The sequence below is a fragment of the Oryctolagus cuniculus genome, chromosome 2, assembly GCF_051225735.1.
Source record: "Oryctolagus cuniculus isolate XC-2025 breed Fujian yellow rabbit chromosome 2, ASM5122573v1, whole genome shotgun sequence".
Taxonomy (NCBI): Eukaryota; Metazoa; Chordata; class Mammalia; order Lagomorpha; family Leporidae; genus Oryctolagus; species Oryctolagus cuniculus.
Window position 1 is genome coordinate 120638451 of NC_142868.1, and position 23750 is coordinate 120662200.

The 23750-nt window shown below is 45.2% G+C and overlaps 1 protein-coding gene across 2 annotated transcripts in view; it reads left to right on the forward strand.

Moving 5' to 3' along the window:
• Positions 1 to 23750, forward strand: part of EIF2AK3 (eukaryotic translation initiation factor 2 alpha kinase 3) — a 77300-nt gene that overhangs the window by 39594 nt on the left and 13956 nt on the right. Inside the window, exons 4-13 of one of the 2 annotated variants that reach the window (XM_017340230.4) lie at positions 381 to 514; positions 3130 to 3364; positions 3554 to 3716; positions 6437 to 6577; positions 7151 to 7273; positions 10016 to 10236; positions 12199 to 12311; positions 16820 to 16942; positions 18802 to 18951; positions 20834 to 21614. In XM_017340230.4, the coding sequence (XP_017195719.4) occupies positions 381 to 514; positions 3130 to 3364; positions 3554 to 3716; positions 6437 to 6577; positions 7151 to 7273; positions 10016 to 10236; positions 12199 to 12311; positions 16820 to 16942; positions 18802 to 18951; positions 20834 to 21614 (2184 nt within the window). The remainder of the gene's footprint in view (positions 1 to 380; positions 515 to 3129; positions 3365 to 3553; positions 3717 to 6436; positions 6578 to 7150; positions 7274 to 10015; positions 10237 to 12198; positions 12312 to 16819; positions 16943 to 18801; positions 18952 to 20833; positions 21615 to 23750) is intronic. The other variant, XM_089326129.1, reaches the window with a different exon arrangement.

Sequence of the window (23750 nt, forward strand, 5' to 3'; positions counted from 1 at the left end):
ATTAGCAGGGAGCTGGATCAGAAGCAGAGCAGCTAGAACTCAACCAGGGCTCCGATAGGGGATGCCAGCTTCGTAGGCAGCAGCTTAACCTGCTGTACCACAATGCAAGCCCCTGTTTCTTCTTGTATGTTTTATGGAAATCCCCAGAACAAGACTAACATTATCTAACTCTTTAGTCATTCCCTGCATTAAATATTTATTGCTACTTTTATGGTTCTGAATAGTTCATTTTATGACTTATTCCTGATACTTGTAGCTACTTGGGTGCTTTGGGCACGTGACCCTAATTTCTTTTTACTTTTAAAAATCATGGCAATTCTTCGCATGTCTCTGGCCTCCTGGGAACCGTGCCCTTCACTGACCTGATGTCTGTGTTTCAGGTGAGGTACATCTGTTCAGCTATGGGCTGTCGCCGGTGGGACAGTGACGAGATGGAAGAGGAGGAGGACATCCTGCTTCTGCAGCACACCCAGAAGACCGTTAGAGCTGTCGGGCCCCGCAGCGGCAATGAGAAGTGTGTATTCAGATAGCAACGCGTTGACATTACTTACAGGTGTACCCGAGGGCGCAACGCACCAGTGTTCTTTGGGGAGGTTTTATGAGTGGTTTTGTTGCCCTAAAAGCACACGGATCTTTTAAGAGAAATGCAGACCCCAAATTAAAAGTGACCTCATGGTTATTAACGAATGGTGGACTGAACTTGTTAGCGCGCGTTTCAAGATACGGTGGCCAGAAGCAGTGCCGCGCAGCGCCCATCTAGTAGATGGGTCCCAGGTGAAGGATGGTTTTCGTAGGAACCTCGCTGATTGAAGATCTTTGTGTGCAGACAACTCTTTTTTTATATATATAAAGATTTATTTATTTATTTGAAAGGCAGAGAGTTACAGAGAGGCAGAGGCAGGAGAGAGAGAGGTCTTCCATCCACTGGTTTACTCCCCAAATGACCACAATGGCCAGAGCTGCGCTGATCCAAAGCCAGGAGCCAGGAGCTTCTTCTGGGTCTCCCACACCGGGGCAGGGGCCCAAGGACTTGGGCCATCTTCTGCTGCTTTCCCAGGCCACAGCAGAGAGCTGGATCAGAAGTGGAGCAGCTGGGACTCAAACTGGCGCCCATATGGGATGCCAGCACTGCAGGTGGCGGCTTTACCACTCTGTGCCACAGCGCCGGCCCCTCAGACAACTCTTAAGACAGTTAATGTGGTTGACTTGGATTTATTTGACTGTGTAGCTCTGTGTAGTAGGTAGTTTCAGCATGATTTCTTTTTTCTTTTTTAAATTTTATTTAAGGCATACACATTTCATGTATTTTCTATATACAGATTCAGTAACATAGTGGAACTTCCCACCCTACCCTCCCTCCCATCCACACACCCACCCTTCTTCTTCCTCCTTCTCCTATTCCCATTCTTAATTTTTATAAAGATCTATTTTTAGTTAACTTTATACTCATAAGATTAACCCTACACTAAGTAAAGAGTTCAACAAGTAGTATGAAGAAAAAAAAATAACACCATTCAACATTAGGGAAAAGGGCTGTAAACAATCATTGAATCTCAAAATATCAATTTTATTCCTATAGATTACCTTTAGGTACTCCATTAGTTACCACAGATCAGGGAAAACATGATATTTGTCTCTTTGGACAACATGATTTCTTTACTCCAATTTTAGAATAATCATTTTATCCTATTTTCTTAACCTATTAACATAACATTTATTTGGCCTAATATCTTATTTTCTTCCTTAAGTAATGAACCCCTTCTGTTATTTTTACACTGAAATATGTGATTTAAAGATGAGCTGATCCTGGATCACGTGCTTGATTTTTTTTAAACCTAATATTAAAGTTTTAAATGCCTGTGAGATAAAAATGACTTTAGACCCCATCTTTCTTACAAAAGTGAAACAGATTTTGGTTTTGTCCAGTCTGATGGAATATAATGCACTGTCCTTTCCTGAAAGCTGTGTTCTCAAACTCAGTTAAGAATGTATTTATTCTTCCAGCCGGCGCCGCGGCTCACTAGGCTAATCCTCCGCCTAGCGGCGCCGGCACACCGGGTTCTAGTCCCGGTCGGGGCGCCGGATTCTGTCCCGGTTGCCCCTCTTCCAGGCCAGCCCTCTGCTGTGGCCAGGGAGTGCAGTGGAGGATGGCCCAGGTGCTTGGGCCCTGCACCCCATGGGAGACCAGGAAAAGCACCTGGCTCCTGGCTCCTGCCATCGGATCAGCGCGGTGCGCCGGCCGCAGCGCGCCGGCCGCGGCGGCCATTGGAGGGTGAACCAACGGCAAAGGAAGACCTTTCTCTCTGTCTCTCTCTCTCACTGTCCACTCTGCCTGTCAAAAAAAAAAAAAAAAAAAAAAAAAGAATGTATTTATTCTTCCTTCTTTACAAGAACTGTGGGTAACCCTTTGCACCTGCTGACAACGCGGCCTTCTTTGTCTTGATGGGATTTTGTCTCCTTAAGTGTTTGAGTGCTCACAGGGAGCTCAGCCACCACAGGAGCAGAAGTACAACTAAGAGTGTTTAGTAACCAGAGTGGGAAGGGTATGGGTCCAAGATCTGTGCTCCTCAACTATTTTTTTTTCTTAAATAGATGTTGAAATTCTTGGTGAGGTCATTTCACATGTAAGTTATAAGACATTATACCATCAATAGTTAAGTGACTGTTCTACTTATTAATTAGTAGAGAAAACATCATTACTGCCACTTTATGGGCAAGGACAGTGAGACTTAGGAAAGGGTAACTACTTACCACATCTCGGTCATTTAAGAGGCAAGACAGACTACATGCTATCTCATCTTACGGTGACTTTGATATGTTTTGAGAAAACCACTCAATTTAGAAGTGCAAATAGATGTTAATTTTTGGGAAAAAAAAAAAAATCTGTCCCAAAGCTGTTGTCAGTCCCAGATTCTGAGACCCCTTCTAAGGGTCAGGGCAAAGCTGTGGGTTGGGGGCCCTCTTGTGGCGCAAATCAGCAAAGCACGCCTTTCCGAGAGATTACTATGTGGAGTTGTGCTTACTCCCATCATCAAATTTTAATTTGCTCCTTCAGTCTAGAAGAGTTGTGTAGCATTTGGTCCCTTTCTTCAAACGTAAATTTCTAAAACACACCTTTGTGAATTTAAGGTGGAATTTCAGTGTTGGCCACTTTGAACTTCGGTATATTCCAGACATGGAAACTAGAGCCGGATTTATTGAAAGCACCTTTAAGCCCAGAGGGAACAAAGAAGAGTCTAAAATTATTTCAGATGTGGAAGAACAGGAAGCTGCCACGATGGACGCGGTGATAAAGGTCTCGGTGGCCGACTGGAAGGTCATGGCGTTCAGCAAGAAGGGAGGGCACCTGGAGTGGGAGTACCAGGTACTGCAGCCACTGAGGATCTGTGCGCGTGTCTCTGCCTCTTCTGCTTTGACCACACCTGCCGTGCGGGCAGAAACACCTGCCGTTCTTTACGCTTGACGAAATGTGTGGTTTTAATGGCATCTGAGGAGCTGAAAGTGCGTAAATACTGCTTGAGTTATTGAAACTCTTCCTTCCGCTTTTGTTTAGTTTTGCACTCCAATTGCATCTGCCTGGTTGGTTAAGGACGGGAAAGTCATTCCCATCAGTCTCTTTGATGACACAAGTTACACGTCGAATGAGGACGCTCTGGAAGAGGAGGAAGACATTGTGGAAGCTGCCCGCGGAGCCACAGAGAACAGCGTGTACTTGGGTGAGACAAGCCTCTTGTCTAGTGATGCTACCCACTGGCATCTATGTGGTATTCCTGCACTTTTTAAATATTTATTTATTTACTTATTTATTTGAAAAGTGAGAGAAACACAGAGAGAGAGAGAGAGAGATCTTTCATTTGCTAGTTCACTCCCCAGTTGGCTGCAAGAGCCAGGATTGGGGCAAGCTGAAGCGAGAAGCCTAGAACTCCAACCAGGTCTCCCATGTGAGTGGCAGGGTTCCAAGCACTCGGACCATCTTCTGCTGCTTTCCCAGGCACGTTGGCAGAGTCAGATCAGAAGCAGAGCAGCCAGTACTTCAACCAGTACTCGTATGGGCTGCCGCAATGCCACCATGATGCCAACCCTGTGTTCTTACATTGTTCCCAGTTCAGAAGCCCCTATAGTAGCTTTAATTCCTAAATATATTCTATGATTTAGATTTTCCTGAAGGTTTGTATCTTGGTTTCCATTCCTGCTAATTTTTCATTTGTCCAATTCTGAATCTTTTAATAGCTGTAGTATATTCTTTTTATCTGAGACCTTTTTTAAAAAAAAAAGATTTATTTATTTATTTGAAAGTTAGAGTTACACAGAGAGAGGAGAGGCAGAGAGAGAGGTCTTCCATCTGCTGGTTCACTCCCCAATTGGCCGCAAGAGCCAGAGCTACGCCTATCCAAAGCCAGGAGCCAGGAGCTTCTTCCGGGTCTCCCATGTGGGTACAGGGGCCCAAGGACTTGGGCCATCTACTACTGCTTTCCCAGGCCATAGCAGAGAGTTGGATTGGAAGTGGAGCAGCCAGGACCCCAACCAGCACCCATATGGGATGCCGGCACTTCAGGTCAGGGCGTTAACCCACCGCACGACAGCACTGGCTGCAGTATCTGAGACCTTTATTAAATGGATTAGAAGTGTTTTCATTGTACAGCATGATGTAAAATTATAAAGGTACTTAAAAAACTTCATGGAGGGGCTGGCATTGTGGCATAGTGGGTACAGCTGCCGCCTTCAATGCCAGCATCGTATATAGGTGCAGATTTGTGTCCCTGCTGTTCCACTTCCGATCCAGTTCCCTGCTGTTGGCCTGGGAAAACAGTGGAAGATAGCCCAAGTGTTTGGGCCCCTTCCACCGACATGGGAGACCTGGAAGAAGCTCCTGGCTCCTGGCTTTGGCCTGGCCCTGGCCTGGCCCAGCCCTGGCCATTGCAGCCAATTGTGGAGAAACCAGCAGGTGGAAGATCCTCCTCTTTCTCCCTCTCTCTCTGTAACTCTGACTTTCAAAATAAATAGATTAATTAAAAAAAAAAAAACTTCATTGAGATGGAATTGAAAGGTACATTTATTTTGATGCATAAAATTTTGAAATTCATGAACACTAAATTTCTTCAGAAACTTTAATAAAAATGTGTATTATATAAAAACTGCATGTATTTCACAAGTTTCTTGCACCAGAAGACATTTACCTTTTAACCTCGTGTATTTATCTCTAACGTCTACAACTTTCTACATGTGTGTTTGTATTCACATTTTTATCAGTTTGTTTAAAGATTAGGATTTGGGGGCGGGTTTTGTGGTGCAGCAGGTCAGGCGTGTGCTTGCCAGGATGCTGACTCCCATATCAGAGGACTAATGTGAGCCCCAGCTGCTCCGCTTCCCATGCAGTTTCCGGTTACAGCACCTGGGAAGGCAGCAGAGGATGACCTAATTATTTAAGCCCATGCCAGTCATGTGGGAAACCAGGATGGAGTTCCTGGCTCCTGGCTTCAGTCAGACCCAGACCTGACTGTTGCAGCCATATAGGGAGTGAACCAGCAGATAGAAGATCTCTCTATCACCCTACATTTCAGATAAATAAATCTTTTTTTAAAAAAAAGAACAACAGATAAAGGTTTTGTTGCGGGGGCAGAGGCTTTTTCTTTACACCTTACAAGCAATCTGAAAAACAAAAGCAAAATTCTGGTGTGCTTCTAAGTAATTGAAAGCCTTTAATACAATAAATCTTGAAAACTCTTGAATCTAATTTAAATCCTTTTGGTCATCACAGCCTCACAAAACTCTGTAAGTTCTATCAGTGTGCTACCCACCCCTTAATCTCAATGAAGTACAAGAATTTGATAGAATAACGTAGCACACATGTATCATGATAGCATTGGAATTGTTAGCAGTAATGCTGGACTTAATAAGCTTTTATGGCAAACTTTTGTTGAATAATCACCGAGTCGTATTTGAGTACTGTGGGAATGTTCACTTAAAAGAGCTATGTAGTAGCTGGCGCCGCGGCTCACTAGGCTAATCCTCCGCCTGTGGTGCCAGTACCCCGGGTTCTAGTCCCGGTCGGGGCGCTTGATTCTGTCCTGGTTGCTCCTCTTCCAGTCCAGCTCTCTGCTGTGGCCCAGGAGTGCAGTGGAGTTTGGCCCAAGTGTTTGGGCCCTGCACCTGCGTGGGAGACCAGGAGGAAGCACCTGGCTCCTGGCTTCAGATTGGTGCAGCATGCTGGCTGTAGTGGCCATTTGGGGGATGAACCAATGGAAAGAAGACCTTTCTCTCTGTTTGTCTCTCTCACTGTCTAACTCTGCCTGTCGAAAACAAAAACAAAAATAAATAAATAAAAGAGCTATGTAGTACACAAAGAAATAACTGGAATTAATCTAAATTTATTCAATGAAAATGAAAGGTTTTTGAAAAATTCATTGTGTCATTGACAATGTCCTGTTCTATCCAGGAATGTATAGAGGCCAGCTATATTTACAGTCATCAGTCAGAATTTCAGAGAAGTTTCCTACAAGTCCCAAAGCCTTGGAATCTGTCAATAATGAAAATGCAATTATTCCTTTGCCAACAATCAAGTGGAAGCCTTTAATTCGTAAGTGAATTATAAACTTTTATAGATAGTTTGGAATATTGCAAAGATTCAAGTTGTTTTATGCTTTATGTTTTACTGGGAAATGGTGAAGTTCCTTCAAGTGTTGATAATGAATTTTAGTTATAATTTAGAGCAGGTTTTCCTGGAAGTGGCAGTTGCTTCTATAGAAAAAAAAAAGTCAGTAAAATATTTCTCTGTACAATTTGGAAAAACTCTTAACCATGTCAAAGTAACATTTATCCCTTAACATTTATACTTGGAATATTTAGGTAAACTTATCTGGCTGTCACTTCGTATTCTTTGAGACACATAAACAGAGTGAATTTACCTACTTCTTTAATTATGTTTCTATACTTTGGTTTTTAATTCACATCACATCATGTTTTGATTTCTTGTTTAAGTGAGTCATCTTCTCTATAAAACTGTGTACTTTTCAAGGGCCAGAACCGTGGTTCGTTTGTTTAACATGCGTGTCTGAACTGAACTGTGGTTGAGTATTGGTTTACTCAGTGAATGAGCACATATCTTTTCACTGAAGTCTTGACAGTTACGATTCTGTCGTTTTCCTTTTAGATTCTCCTTCTAGAACACCCGTCTTGGTAGGATCTGATGAATTTGACAAATGTCTTAGTAATGATAAGTTTTCTCATGAAGAGTACAGCAATGGTGCCCTTTCAATTTTGCAGTATCCATATGGTAAGTGTGAATTCTCCTGGACGGAAAATATTGTTAAACTTACTAATTTAAAATTACTGGAATTCAGATGAAGCAATATTGATTGGGGTGCAGAAAGCAAAATATCTTGAGAGGCAATATTGTGAGTGGTGGCTGAGCATACAAGCTGCAAAGTCAGCTTGCAAGGGTCCAGATCCCAGTTTTGCCGTGTTCTACATGGGTGGACACACCTAATGTCCCTGTATCTCAGGGTCTTTATCTGTAAAACGAGGATGATAATCCTAATATCTGGTCGTTGTGAGGTTGTGAGGTCTGACTGAGATAATGCGCGTATAGATGTGTCTGCCTGGCACAGAGTGTCAGAAGACATTAGTTCTTGTATCAGCTCTCATTTAATTGTCAGCCTATATGACAATTACAGCCTGCAACAATGGCCTGTATAATGAAGAAAACAAATGTTTCCCATAGAGCTACATGAAAGTCACGTAAACCTGGTTGTGTTCATTTTGTTCTCAGACAAGGGAACTTAGTGCAGATGTCAAGAGTAGATAAAATTTGGCATGAATGGCACTCTTGTGGGAAGTGGGTTTTGGCCTGTTGTGTAAAATGCCCACTGGGACACCTGCATGCCACGTCAGAGTGCCTGGGCTCCATGTCTGCTCAAGCTCCTGCTCCAGCTTCCTGCTAATGCAGACCCTGGGAGGCAGTAGTGATGGCTCAAATAATTGGGTTCCTGCCGCCTCGTGGGGACCTGGAGATTGGTTCCCACCTTCAGCCTGGCCTCCCACTGAGCACTGCCGGCATTCAGGGAGCGGGAGCGCTCTTTCTCTGTGGTATGTCTCAGTCTTTTTGTCTCCCTCTGAAATTTTATAAATTAAAAAAATTTCTGTTTAGTAAGCAGCCTTTTTTTTTTTTTTTTAAGATTTATTTATCTGAGAGGCAGAGTTAGAGAAAGAGACAGAGAGACAGATCTTCCATCTGTGGTTCACTCCTCAGATGGTCACAATGTCTGAGAGTGAGGCTGGACCAAAACAAGGAGCCAGGAGCTTCATCAGGGTCACCCATGTAGGTGGCAGGGACCCAAGGACTTGAGCCATCTTCAGCTTAGCTGCAGTTTTTAAAAGTTAGATATATTCGTATGTAAAACTCTTTTGAATAGGTAGGTATTTTAAAAGTCCTCAAATCTGCATCAAACAGAAGCATAGATTCCTTACTAGTTACCTTCCATGCTAGAGCCAGAAAATTATTGTGTACTTTAAATTTGTCAGAAAAAAAAATGAGAAGGCTTTAAGTTAGAAACAGCAGGCTTTATCTGATATGGATCAAAAGAGGAGATGCTTAGCTTAGCAGCTGAGATACCTGTCTCCCACATCAAAGTGCCTCGGTTCAATTCCTGGCTCTGGTCATTGGCTCCCACTTCCTTCTAATGCAGACCCTGGGAGGCAGTGGTGATGGCTCAAGTAGTTGGGTTCCTGCTACCTATGTAGGAGACCTGGATTAGGTTCCTAGCTCCTGGGGCCACCATTGTTTCTTAGAGAGTAAAGCCACCATCTGCAGTGCGAGCATCCCACATAGGCACCAGTTCGTCCCAGCTGCTCCACTTCTGATTCAGCTCCCTGCTAATGGTCTGGGAAAAGCAGCAGAAGATGGCCCTAGTGCTTGGGTCCTTGCCACCCACATGGGAGATTCGTATGAAGCTCCTGGCTGCTAGCTTCAGCCTGGCCCAGCCCCAACCACTGCAGCCATCTGGGGGTGAACCAGGATGGAAAAGCTCGCTCTCTCTCTCTGTACCTCTTATCTTTAAATAAGTAAATCTTAAGGAAAAAAAAAGTTCTCAGCTACTGGCTCTGCCCCGCCACCCCCAGCTATTGTAGACTTTTGGGCTTTTGGAGCAGATGGGAGCTCTCTCTTTTTCTGTTTTTCTGTGTCACTTTGCCTCTCAAATAAGTAATGATAGTTTTTTTAAGACAAGAGAATTGAGTAGTCTACCCATGTAGTGCAAAATAGAAGGCAAACTTATTCTGATAGCCAGAAATGAACCAGAGAGCAAGAATAGAATACTTTCCTCTCAGCTGTGAAGAGTGACTGAGTGGTGGTAAAATCTGGTATTTGAGTGACACCAAGTGAAAGAAGACCTTACAGTATCTTGAAGGAAGATTGAGAACTAAATCTTGTATTTGAAGTCTTGAGTTACTAATGGTAATGAATGGGGTGGCCTTGAAGGTTTCTTTTCTAGCCTTATTACTTAGGGAATAAAGGAAAAGATCTCTACGTAATGAAAAAGAAAAAAACAAGGGGCCACTGTAGTGGTGTAGCGAGTTAAGCTGCTGCCTCCAACCCCGGCATCCAATGCAAGCACCACTTGGAATCCCGGCTGCTCCACTTCCAAACCAGCTCCCTGGTACTGGGTCTGGGAAAGCAGCAGAGGATGACCCGATGCTTGGGACCCTGCCACCCATGTGGGAGACGCAGGTGGAGTTCCGTTGTGGCCATCTGGGGAGTGAACCAGTGGATGAAAGATCTCTGTCTCACCATCTCTCTCTGTTACTCTGCCTTTCAAGTAAATAAATAAATAAATCTTTTTTAAAACAGAAAGAAAAAGAGAAAATAAGGCAAAGGAAGATATTTGAAATGAGATAAGGAGATGAAACTTTTTTGACAAGGACTTAATGTTGTAAGTCATAGGAAAATAGTTTTGAACAGTTGAAGGTATTTTGATTTACTTTTTTAAAGAAAACACCCTTGTCATGTTTGTCTTTGAAGATAATGGCTACTATCTGCCGTATTACAAGAGGGAAAGGAACAAACGGAGCACCCAGATCACAGTCAGGTTCCTGGACAACCCCAGCTACAACAAGAACATCCGCAGAAAGGACCCCGTCCTCCTCTTACACTGGTGGAAGGAAATCCTGGGGACAATTGTGTTTTGTATCGTAGCAACAACCTTTATTGTGCGCCGACTTTTCCACCCTCATCCTCACAGAGTAAGGCACTGCTGAGACCCTCAGATACTTCAGAGTGTTGAAAGTATGGCACACTGTGGAGGGGTGGGGAGGAGGGTACGTGCACGCCAGCCTTGCCATAAAATCACCGTTGCTTTTGCAGACAGCTGTCGCTAACTGATAGGGATCCTTCTGAGAAATGCGTCATTAGGTGACTCGATCATTGTGCAAACATCATAGAGGACACTTACTCAAGCCTTCCTGCTGTAGCCCACTACACACCTAAGCTATGTGGTATAAGCAACTGCTCCAAGGCCACAAACCGTACAGCATGTCACTGTGCTGAACCGGGTAGGCAGTGTAACACAGCGCTAAGTATTTGTGTCGACATAGCAGATGTACAGCCAGCATGCTGCGTGACAGGGGTCTTTCAGCTGCATTGTAACCTTGGGCCACTGCAGTGTATGTAGCGTGTGTGTGTCTGTGGCCAGCCACATTTGTGGTACCCAACCCCACTCTCACTGCCACTCCTTCACTCCCCGTTCGCTCAACCCATCCCACCGAAGCTGATCTTGCCGAAGTTTTTGGTGATCTCTTTGTTGAATGTGAAGGACACGTTCCAGTCCTTACCTAACCAAACCTCTCCAACCTGACGCCACTGAACAGCCCCCTTTCACCATTCTAGCTGGCTTCCTGGACACCGTGCTGTCCTGGTGTGATGTGGTGTGGGTGCCTCGGGCCTCACCTTCCTCCTCTTCTCCTGGTAACATCCGTGTTCCTCAGGGCTGTCTTCTGCTCATTCCCCAAACCCTCCTCGACCAGCCCCCCTACTTGCCCAGCTCCAGTGGTTTCCAGATCTGCTTCTCTGGAGCACCTCCCTGGCGGGTGCAACACAGATGCCTCAGATGAGCCATGGCTCAGACTGCACTCAGTTCTGCCCCTCTTCTGCCCCCAGCTTGTTCTGGTGCAGTCACCAAGCACTGTCAAGCTCTTCTCTCTGAATGTCATTAAATTTGCCACCTTCCCCATCTCCCAGTTTCCTTCGCATCTCTCTTGAATTGCTAAAGCGGCCATTGCGCCTGCACACCCTGACTCTCTGGCTGCATTTCATGACTTAAAACCTCAGACAGCTGACTCCTTGTTGTTGGGGTAAAGTCCGGTCTTCTTAGAGCATCCGAGGTTCTGAATGAGTTGCACCCTGCCTTACCGTTACTCTCCCTTCACTGTCACCCGGCCCCTGCTCCCCACCCCCAGGCCCGGTCACCGTGCAGAGCTGCTTTCAGCCCTCCTGTGAGCACGCTGTCCCTTAGACCTGGACTCTGAAACTGTTCCCTGCCTCCTGTCCATTCCCTGCTGTGCCTTAGAACACCGTGGACTCCCCGTACAGAAGGATTTAATGGTGATTCCTAATTTTGCCCCCTGCCACTGGACTGTGCATTCTTCAGGACAAGAACCCAGTCCACCTTGTTTACTACCATGTCCCTGTCCTCTCCTAAGTGCCTGGCATGTAATCAGCACTCAGAAAAGATTTATTGAAAGAATCAGTGATGAAACAGATAAATCTCAGTGCCTCCTGTGTCCATATTAACCATTCATGTCCCCTGGAAAATATTTTAGGAGATGTTAGTAATGAGACATTGCCAAATTAAGTTTCCTGTTGTTGGACGCATTTTTAAAGCATCTACAGAGTTGGCTGGGAAAGAGATACCTCTGGACCTGCCTGGAAGCTGGCACTCCTGCTTACTTGCATGTACTGTCTTTTGTTTATGTGTAGGGGTGTATTATACTCACACTCTGCCTGTAACATACTCACAGCACAAAGAAACAAAACCTTGGTAGAGACTGGGGGGAATGGCAGTGGGAAGGTAAAGTTTTTCTCCTTAATAAGGAGAAATGCTACATTTTGTGCTTTTTTAACTTTTATTTTTCCTGATGCTATTTATTTTCCACTGTTATTTCAGTTCAGCTTTATACTGGTAATAATTTTATTTTCTACTCTGTCAGCAAAGGAAGGAATCTGAAACTCAGTGTCAGACAGAAAATAAATATGATGCTGTAAGTGGTGAAGCCAATGACAGCACCTGGAGTGATCTGAAAAGCTCTGGATATGTGTCGCGGTAAGAGTCTTATGATGCACTCTGTGTGCCATCCCCTCTGCTGGCAGCCATTCGAGTCAGAGAGAAAGTGACCCCTAAGGTCTTGCTTAAATGTCTTTTTCTTTTGTATGTGTGAATATCTAGATAAAATATAGTCTTAACCCTCAAGTAACTTAAATTTATTAAAGTGCCACGTACTCCAAGAGGGACGAGGAGAGACTTTTATAGGAGTTTAGAAGTCAAATCACCAACTTCAGTTTTTATTTGAGTGACTTCATTATTTAGGGTCTGACATGTACTGGATTGGCATTAATAGTACCAAATAACATTTGTTATGTTTATTACAGTATTATATGTCTCTATATTTTTCATAATCCTTACTACTTATTTCAGCTTTTATTTTGTCTGGAATAAGAACTAGAAATGGTAGGAAAATACCGATTAAAGACCAATAATTTGGGGTGGGGGCAGCATTGTGGTTCAGCCACATCATGCAACACCAACATACCTTATGGGTGGCAATTCAAGTCCCAGCTGCCTCACTTCCAATCCAGCTCCCTACTAATGCATCTGGGAAAGCAGTGAGAGATGGCCTAAATCTTTTTAAAAAAAGATATATTTTTTAAAAGCAGCAGAGGGAGATGGGTTAGCTAAAAGTAGGCATTTCAAATAATTTGAAAGTAAAATAAAAGTAGCGAAGCCCTTAGCAATCTGTCGAGTATAAAATGTTCCCTTTGACACTTTGTGGTGCAAGCAATGGTGTCATGGTTCATTTTTCACATCACAGAGATTATCACTACTTTCCTCCTTGCCTCAGTAGTGTACCCCATCACTCTAGTGATATGGCACAAGAGGAGACTTTACTGAGTAATGTCTAGGGTACTGGTTTGGTGACAGAGGAGATGGAAAGTAATAGATGTATTATGTGTTAGAACTCTGTAATGAGGTAGGCTCAACAGGAGATACATACAGGTACTTCAGAAAGTTCATGGAAGATGGAATTAAAAGATAATACATAGCATGGTCTTCAAAAAACTCATGGAAAATGTGTATTTAGGGAAAAAACTATACATGAAATTAAAAAATTTTTGTACCAAATAAACTTATCCTTCCCCCACCCCCTGCTTCCCCCCCCCCCCCATTTTATTTGAGAGACATCCAGATTCATCTTCTATTTGCTGGTTCACTCCCAAATGCCTGCAATAGCCAAGGCTGGACCAGGCTAAAGCCAGGAGTCCAGAACTCAGCCTGAGTCTCTCATGTGGGTGGCAGGGAGCCAAGTCCTGGGCCATCATCGGCTGCCTCCCAGGAGCATTATCAGAAAGCTGGGCTAGAAGCAGAGGAGCTGGGCTCAAACCAGGCTTTCTGATTTGAGATTGGAGTGTCCCAAGTGCTGGCTTAACCTGCCTACCCCATGGGTCCACTTTTAATGGTTACCATTACTTTTTTTCCTTTGATTTACAATACTAATTCCTTTTTTAAAAAAGCATTCTCTCTCCTGTAATCCACATCCACAAATATGTTCATAACAAATTAAGGAAGAAATGCTCAGGACAGCTGCAGACCTCGTTTCTGTAACTGGCTGGCCATGTGCTTGTAGCTGGTAGTCACAGCCACCTTCTTCCATGCCCACCCCATGTTCCCTCCGCATTCACCCTGCACCTCAGCTGTTGTTCTTCACCTAATGGGGTGACTCAAATCAACCCTGAAGGGTCTGGGCTGTTAGTAGTCCTGCCTGGATTGGGTGTTGTGGTCGTCCAGTGACCTTAATCTCAGGCATGGTAGTACTAAGAGGCCCTCTGAGGAATTCCTGTCTGCCACGCACACTCCTCCTTACTTTCATTGTGGAACAGCAGCAGCAGTCCAGTTTCCCCTCGACAGTCAGGCTGCATCATCCCGGCCTACACACAGAATCCACGCTCTCTGCCAGTGGATTCAGAGGCACTGGGTGGCAGTGCTAACTTCCAGTTCAATGGAAATTACCCCGTCTCCTGGTGAAAATATTCCTCTCTGGAACTAAGAGCTCCAGGCCAACAGTGTGTAAGGTGGGGGAACAAGAAACAAACGTTTTGCATGTGAGTCCGAGGGATAATGGTGAGTGGTGGCACTCCCGTTCCCAACCCTTGTTTCCTAGACCCGTGATTCCTGGCTGTGGGAGAAGCAGCACCATGTACTGGTTGCTGACGGGGGCATACACAGCCTCCTGGAGAACCTCGCCCCAGCCCTGCAGGTATTGCCACCCTGGCCGGTGCTGCATCTGATTCCTCCGAAGGCCAACCCCACGTTGTATCAGTCCAGCTGCTTTAGGATGGTGGGGGATGGGTAAAATGCCCTTGAATTCCTGCCAATGAAGAGCAGTTACTAGGTGCCTAACGAACGGTAAGGGGTGCTTTAATATGCTTGTTAAGGAAGATGCTGGCTGATAGACCAGTGCGCAGTGAGAGGGGAAGCAAGGGACCCAGCAGCTCCCTGGCAGCAGCCCCTGCTGAAGCCGTTTATTGCCCACTCAGCACTGACCCTGAACAGGAGTAGTTCAGGCTTTGGGAGAAGTCAAGCTTGGCCTTAAAGTCTGTAGGGAAAGGGATGCTCAGTAAAACACAAGCGTAGAAGGAAGAGCAGCCGTGACCTAAGAGACTAAATCTGGCTGTGATGATTCAGGAGGGCCTCATAAATGAGGTCATGTTGGAATTGAATCATAAGTTTTAAGAGTTAGACAGGCAGCAGTGGGATGGGAGGAGTGGGGTTTCTTAAAGTGTCAAAGATGCAGTTGCAAGGCTGCTGCCAGAGAATTAGAAAGATGATTCTATTTCTAGGGCCTAAGATCATGGAAGATGCTACTTCTTTTTTTATATATATAAAATGTACCCATTTTTCTTTTTTTTTTAAGATTTACTTATTTATTTGAAAGAGTTACAGAGAGAGAGAAGGAGGTGCAGGGAGAGAGAGAGAGATCTTCCATCTGCTGTTTTACCCCCTCAATTGACTGCAATGGCCAGAGCTGCACCGATCTAAAATCAGGAGCCAGGAGCTTCTTCCAGGTCTCCCACAGGGTGCAGATGCCCAAGGACTTGGGCCATCTACTACTGCTTTCCCAGGCCATACCAAAGAGCTAGATCGGAAGTGGAGCAGCTGGGACTTGAACCAGCACCCATATGGGATGCCTTCACTGCAGGCGGCAGTTTTACCCGCTACACCGCAACGCCGGCCCCCTCATTTTTTCTTAATAAATGAAAATAATTCAGTCGGCCCTCAAGGAATAGAAAGTTAACTTTATGGCTTTTGCCTCTGGGGAGATGGATTTATAGGTTGTACCTTGACTAGCTATTCTGAGGAATGCAGATTATCCCTGTTTATTCTCTGACAGTAATTGGTCTGTGGAGGGTGGAGAGCTATTGCCTCTCCTCCTAGCTCCATGCTTTAACCAGTTGAGACAACTCCTAAATTAGCGGGAATGTGTAAGCCGTAAGGCAATAACCTTTATAAGAGACATCAAAGACTGGGTAATTCAACTCTCCCACATGGCTAGAATGATCTCCACCTCATACACGCACTCATGATTTAATTCATGAGGTTATCCAACTGACAGCTGTTAGAACTTCCTTTTGCCAGGTGGTACCTGCAGATACAAAGGGAAATAAGCATGCCCTCCTCCTCCGTGGTGCCTTGTACAGCTGTGGAGGGACAAGCCAGCTGCATGCAGACAGCTGCCGACTGTTGAGATGCAGTCTAAAGAGTCCCAAGTATGGTGTGCACAGTGCTGGGGAACAGAAGACACAGGGCTAGGAAAGCTTCCCAGAGGTGGGGAGTGGAGCAGAAGGAAGAAGCGTGGGGTTCACCAAGTGCAAAGAAGGCCCTCCCTGTACAGCCAACAGCAGAAGCCAAAAAAACCAAAGTTGTGAGCGAGCAGGGTGCAGGTGCTGCGACGTGGAGGCCCAAGCCTAAGTGGCAGAAGGCGTGTTGGTGTCCCAGCACTCTTGGTGCTGAGCATTCTGACACGTGAGGCAGTCCTGCGCTGTCAGCTTCGGCTCCCACAGGCCCTTTTTCTGGCTTAAAAAGTCTTAACTAGAATAGGATTGTTTTTCTTCCGTAAAATTTACAAGCAGTAACACTGAAATACATTTTCTTTTGAGTGAAAATGCCAAAGGAAGTGAAAGGTTAGAGACTTATTATTCTGGTAACTGATAGAAAGTTTTGGATGCAACAAATCAGTAGTACAGTTGCTTTAAGAGCAAGTGCTTTACAAGTGATACCCAATTAAACAGAACTTTTTTGTTTTTAATTTTGTAACCTAGGAAATTTACAATAATATGTTTTGCTTCATTTATACAAACAAAAGAACTCTGAATGTTACCACTATAACAAAATTCAAACTATACTCTTTATCAACATAAGTTCTGGGTTTACTGAGTTTATACATTTTTATATCTGCTAAGATTGAACTGATTTTTACCTGCTCACCAAATTTGAAGCTGTTGCAAACTTTTTAAAAAATTTACTTTTCATTTTTCTTTTCTTTTTTTTTTTTTAAGATATCTGACAGATTTTGAACCAATTCAGTGCCTGGGTCGTGGAGGCTTTGGAGTTGTCTTTGAAGCCAGAAACAAAGTTGACGACTGCAACTATGCCATCAAGAGGATCCGTCTCCCCAACAGGTAACGGTGCCACTGTTAGCAAACACGGAGCTAGCGCTGCATGATCTAACCTAACTGTCCAGTGTCCGCACTATACCCGCACTTCCTAGACACTGTAGAGAATGGTGTCCAGCCTGCAGAATCTGAGGCTCCCGGCACAAGCAGGTAACCAGTTTTCTAAAATTGTGATCTGTATAGATCGCTTTGTATACAGTTTAAAAACTGTCCTTAACAACTCAGGACTTTTCCAAAGTGACACATGGGAACTATAGACCTTAATAAAATTATGGCATTTTAAAATAATCTGTATTTATTGTAGCAAATAAGGAAAAGTACTCATATTAAAATAAAAGCCATTTATATTATAATGTGTCTACGCAGTGATGACACTGTTGATACTTCCAAGTAGTTCCTCATGGGTTTTTATCTTGGCCATAAATTTACCTACAGTTTTATCATTGCTCCCTTCACTGTCTCATCAGCACTTCCCATTTTATTAAGAATATTTTATTAAAATACTAAAATCCATTAGAAGTATGTTTTTGGCTTGGGAATAGTGCATTTAATACACATACCATGTTTTGTTTAACTACTTCTTATTGTTAAACAACTTGTCTTCTAAATTATTACAACTGGAAATAACTGCAATAAAAACCAACTTCAACTATTGATGAGCACCTCAGTGTTCATCTTTACCCTGAATCTGTGGCCGCCTCTGTTTCCTTAGCCACTCAGAACAGTGTGGTGCTTATGACCAGCAGAGGAACTTAGATTTTATTCTGTAGACAGCTGGGCTGCCAAGGAGAACAGCAGTGACACCAAGTAGACATGTGGAAACGGCTGGTGGGAAGAAAGGGCACCAGAGCGTTTGTTAGAAGATTGTTCTGCGGGGCGGCACTGGGGCGTAGTAAGTTACGCCTCTGCCTGCTAGTATCTCATATGAGTGCCGGTTAAGTCCCAGCTGCTCCTCTTCCAATCCAGCTCTCTGCTGTGGCCTGGGAAAGTGCTTGGGCCCCTGCCCCAGCATGGGAGACTGGGAAGAAGCTTCTGGCTCCTGGCTTCAGATTGGCCCAGATCTGGCCATTGCGGCCATTTGACACCTTTCTGTTTGTCTCTTCCTCCCTATTTGTAACTCTGCCTCTCAAATAAATAAAATCTAAAAGGAAGAAGATTGTTTTGCAATAATTCAGTCCCAAGTTAAAGGGATTGAAAAGATGGGGCTGATAGGATTAGGTGTCTGTGTGTGGGGACCTAGAAGCTGGAGAATTAAAAAATGTGCTGGGATCCTTAGAGAGAGGGAAAATGCTGGCGTAGCTGCCATCCTCCTGGGGAGAGAAGAGGATACACTTTGCACTTACGGATGTTGTTGGAAGGGATGGTGGGATCTTTAGCTCTACCAGAAAAGCTGTCAGAGCCAAAGAGGAAGTCCAGATGCCTTCCTAGAGACACGCCATCGCCCGTGCTGCTGAGTAGAGGCTTCTGGGAAGCAGCAGTGTGCTGGACAAACTTCCTGGGCTGGAACGTGGCCCCTGTCAGGGTGGGCTTCCTCTGTCCTGAGCAGGGAGGCTAAGCTCTCTTCTCAATACGTCGCCTAAATACACTCAGCCTATTGACTACGTTAAGCAGTGGTCTTATTTAAGAGTCAGTAGTGATTCATTTTCAGTAAGCCAGGAAAGCTTTGTTTTCATAAGGCTTGGGACACCTATTTGCAGAAGAACAGATTGCTAAAATATATGTTTGTTTGTTTCATGCAAGACTTTCTGTGTGGCTTTTCAGAATTCAAGGGAGAATCCCACCCCGTTATTCTTCTGTGCTCACTGTGGAATCGGAATACTTCTTCAGAGATGAATAAGCTCGTCACCTTGTTTTCTCTGTTTCAGGGAGCTGGCTCGGGAAAAGGTGATGCGGGAAGTGAAGGCCCTCGCCAAGCTTGAGCACCCGGGCATAGTTAGGTATTTCAACGCCTGGCTGGAGGCGCCGCCGGAGAAGTGGCAAGAAAAGATGGATGAAATCTGGCTGAAAGATGAAAGGTAAGTTTACTTGTCGGACACACTCTTAAAATCTAATAGTTTCTAATTTCAGGCAAGTGTTTTTCCTTATGAGACACAACATCGTTTCTATAACTTTACAAGTAGGAAATTTAAAAAAATAAATAAATAAAAAGAAGCAGGGACTGCTCTCCCAGGCCGTAACAGAGAGCCGGAGCAGCAGTGGAGCAGCCAAGCAGCCAGGACTGTTGTGGCACAGCAGATACAGCTGCCACTTGGGATGCCAGCCTCCCATATGGGTGCCAGTTCTTGTCCTGGCTGCTCTACTTCCAATCCAGCTCCCTGCTAATGGCCTGGGAAAAGCCTCAGAAAAGGGTGCAAGTGTTTGGGCCCCTGTACCCACATGGGAGACCTGGATGAAGCTCTTGGCTCCTGGCTTTGGCCTGCCTCAGCTGTGGCTGTTGCAGCCACTTAGGGAGTGAACCAGTGGATGGAAGAGCCCTCTCTCTCCCTGTCTCTCCCTTTCTCTCTGTAACTCTGACTTTCAAATAATAAATAAATAAATCTTAAAAAAAAAATAGAGTTTTACATCATCATGTTTTGGAAAATTCTCTCACCATTTACATGGAGAAATTTTGTTAAGTTTTCAAACTGTAACTTTTAAAAAATTATTTACCAGTAGTGCTGTTGGATCAGGGTTGAAGAAATGACAGTCGCTTTTCTCAATATGAAAATTCTCTGCTTCTATTTGTCACCATTCTTTTTTTCTTAATTTTATTTAGTTTTCTCTTAGCAGTTAACCTGTATAACTTTTTTTTTGAGGTTTATTTATTTATTTGGAAGGCAGAGTTACAGAGAGGCAGAGAAAGAGAAATGTCTTTCATCTGCTGGTTCACTTCCCAAATGGCTGCAATGGCCAGAGCTGCGCCGATCTGAAGCCAGGAGCTTCCTCTGGGTCTCCCACGTGGGTGCAGGGGCCCAACTGGGCCATCTTCCACTGCTTTCCCAGGCCATAGCAGAAAGGTGGATCAGAAGTGGAGCAGCCGAGCCTCAACCGGTGCCCATATGGGATGCTGGTAATGTAGGCAGCAGCTTTACCTGCTACACCACAGCGCCGGCCCTATAACTTCTTTTTAAGTAATTTTAAACTGTTTGGTCTTGAGGCTGGCACTGTGACGCATTGGGTTAATGCCCTGGCCTGCACCCGCGTTGGGAGACCAGGACGAAGTACCTGGCTTCTGGCTTCGGATCGGCGTAGCTTCAGCCATGGCGGCCATTTGGGGGTGAAATAACAGAAGGAAGACCTTTCTCTCTGTCTCTCTCCCTCACTGTCTAACTCTATCTGTCAAATAAAAAAAAAAAAAATGTAAGCTGGGGCTGGTGTTCTGGCCAATGGATGAAGCTACTCCTTGCAACAGCATAAAATTAAGTTTTCAAATTCAGTTTTTTAAAAATGTGTTTGTTTGAAAATCAGAGCAGTAGAGAGGGGGAGAAACAGAAAGAGAGAAATCTTCCATCCACTGGTTCACTTCCCAAGATGGTCACAACAGCCAGATCCGGGCCAGGCTGAAGCCAGGAGTCAGGAACTCCATCTGGGTCTCCGACGTGGAAGGCAGGTCCCAAGTGAGCCATCATCTGCTGCTTTCCCATGAGCAGGATCAAGCAGAGTAGCCAGACTAGAGCTGGCATGGCAGCACAAGTGGCAGCTGAACCCACAGTGCCAACCCTGAAGTTCATAGAAGCAAACGATGGGATGTGATGCTCTTTGTCTTGCATAGCATGTTTTTATTGAGTTTGTTTGTTCTATGTCATTTGGTGACTGGCTTTGCTATAGTTAAAACCTTTCAAAGACAGGCTGCAATTCAAACTATTTAAGCAAAGCATGAATGTTTACTGCCATCTCTTTGTTTTCTCCCAATTTCAGCACAGACTGGCCACTCAGCTCTCCCAGCCCGATGGACGCACCATCAGTTAAGATACACAGAGTGGATCCTTTCTCTACAAAAGAACGCATTGAAATCATAGCTCCTTCACCGCAAAGAAGCAGGTCTTTCTCGGTGGGGATTTCCTGTGGCCAGACGAGTTCGTCCGAGAGCCGGTTTTCTCCACTGGATTTCTCGGGGACGGAGCACGGGGACGTCAGTGGGTCTGTGGATGCAGCCTCCAACCTCCGGGACAGTTGCCTCACAGACTGCGAGGGGGAAGACGGGACCATGGACGGCAATGACGAGGGACACTGCTTTGAACTGTGTCCTGCGGAAGCCTCTCCTTCCGTCAGGTCAAGGGAGAGAACCTCCTCTTCGATAGTGTTTGAAGATTCTGGCTGTGATAATGCATCCAGCAAAGAAGAGCCCAGAGCTCTCCGGCTGCCACTCGGCAACCACTGTGCTGATAAACTGACCCCTTTCCAGCCCTCCAGCAGCAGCTCCTCCTCGGAAGCTACCCTGTCTGTTTCTCCTCCGAGACCGACCACGCTGAGTCTGGATCTCACGAAGAACACTACGGAGAAGCTCCAGCCCAGCTCCCCGAAGGTGTACCTGTACATCCAGATGCAGCTGTGCCGGAAGGAGACCCTCAAGGACTGGATGAGCCGGCGCTGCACCATAGAGGAGAGGGAGCGCGGCGCGTGTCTGCACATCTTCCTGCAGATCACCGAGGCCGTGGAGTTCCTGCACAGCAAAGGACTCATGCACAGGGACCTCAAGGTCTGTATTGTGCAAGGGCACGCACAGCTTGCGGTCTGTCATCTGGTGAGCCAGAGCACCCCTGGTGTACGTGGCTTTAACCCGCAGACCCTTAGAGCAGGGCGGGGCGTCACAGCCTGGGAGCCCGGAGGTATGAGGAGGTAGCCCCTCAGAGCTTGGAGGTCTGAGGAGGTAGCCTGAGGGTGCCCACTGCAGAAATAAGAAGGCTCGTGTTTGAAAACCAGGCGAATCCTGCATTCTCCTCCGACGGGTGCATGTGTGTGTTTTACTGGGAAAGGCATTCGCAGAAATCCTGACGGCAGACAAGAGTCTTTGTGTAAAACTCACCCTGAGCAGATTCGCCCTCTTTCTTCCGTAGCTTTGAGTAACCCTGACACAAGGACACCTAAGGCCCTGAAGTAACATGGTGACAAAGGGACCCGGGTGGAGGGAGAGGCAGGAGCTCCTGAGTTACCTGCTCGAGTTGGAGCAGCTGGAGCAGACGCCTGCTTTTCAGCCCGGCTTCTGAAGCACTTAGCCTGGGGGAGGGAGGAGAAGCTGGCTGGACAGTGCTTCAGCAGCTGGTTGTAACTCAGCCTTGGGCTCTGGTTTTGACTTATACAGTATTGAGTACTGTAGCAGGACAATATGCAAAACTGGGTCCGATTCTTACTAACATGTGCAGCATTTCCTTAGAACGTGTTTCTGAAAATCCCTATTTAGCTGATTTCTGTACATTCCATCGGCCGATCACAGTCACCAGTAGAGAATATTTTTCTGATGAAAATAGCATAAACTTTAAATACTTTCAGTGTCATTTTATGTAACACAAAGTTTTGTTTCAGGCACCAAGGTAACTGGGCCAAAGTTATTTTCTTCTGACATCAGCTGTAGGGTTTAAAGTTTTGTCAGAGTTTCGGATAAGAGGAAGGAGAATTAGAAATAATTCCTGCGTTCCAGCATACTTGTTACCTGGTTGAATATAACCATAACCACCCTGCTTCAGGGGTTGTGACAGGGCTCCGACTGATTGCGGAGAATTGCTGTTTTGGTTGGCATGGAAGGGACAGCTTCGGGGAAGCCAGAACCCCTCCTTGAGAGGCTGCAGCTGTGCAGGTTTGAATACGGCACGTGCTCTTCAGGTGGTGGGAAGCAGCTAGCTGCTGCACACACAGTCTGCTTGGACTTAACTCCTGCTGTTCACAGAAGTGCTCACTTGGAAGAACATACTTATGTTTTTTCCTGCTAATTTTATGATGTAAGAAAGATTTTGGTGAATGTTTCATGGTACAATACTATTTAAAGATTTTTCTCCCCAAATGGCTACAATGGCCAGAGCTGGGTCGATCCAAAGCCAGGAGCCAGGAGCTTCTTCCAAGTCTCCCACCATGGATGCAGGGGTCCAAGCACTGGGGCTATCTTCCAGTGCTTTCCCAGGCCATAGCAGAGAGCTGGATTGGAAGTAAAGCAGCTGGGACTCAAACCGGCGCCCATATGGGATGCTGGAGGTTTAACCTACTACACCACAGTGCCGGCCCCAAGATTTTTCTATATTTGTGCATCAAAAAACTCCAAGGTGAAAATTTTCTGTTTTTCTAGAAATCAAACAAATTTTATTCTTTTCTAAAAACAATTCTTTTTAAAGATTTCTAGTGTGCCCCAAAGAACTGCCAGGAATTTTATTCTTTCTTGAAAAGCTCATACATTTTCTGCATCCTGACCTCGTCCTCCAGCCCAGTGTTAAACTTCTTGGGCTCCCTCCCCCTTTTGTATTTGGGTCACATTTTTGTCCTCAGCACTGTCTGGCTCCAGCTTTTCCAGACTTTGGGTATTTTATCCCCTCTACTCTAGGCTTCTCTCAGTTCCTCAGGACACAGAGTTCTCCTTTGTCACTGTCGTCACATTCGGATTATTTGTCCTCTAGTATCCATGGGGGCACGAACTGTGTCTGTTTTATTTACTCATCTCAGCCTCAGTGCAATGCCTGATGTTTTCTACATGCTTGTATCATTTTATTTGGAATTTTCTTTTGTTTGCAACCAAAAGCATGCATACTGATTTCACTGCAGAAGGAACTCCTGTTGGCTCATGGGATTAAACTCTTGTAAAGATTCAGGTGGAGCTTTCGCTAGGACCCAGCCATCCAGCCAGAACCTC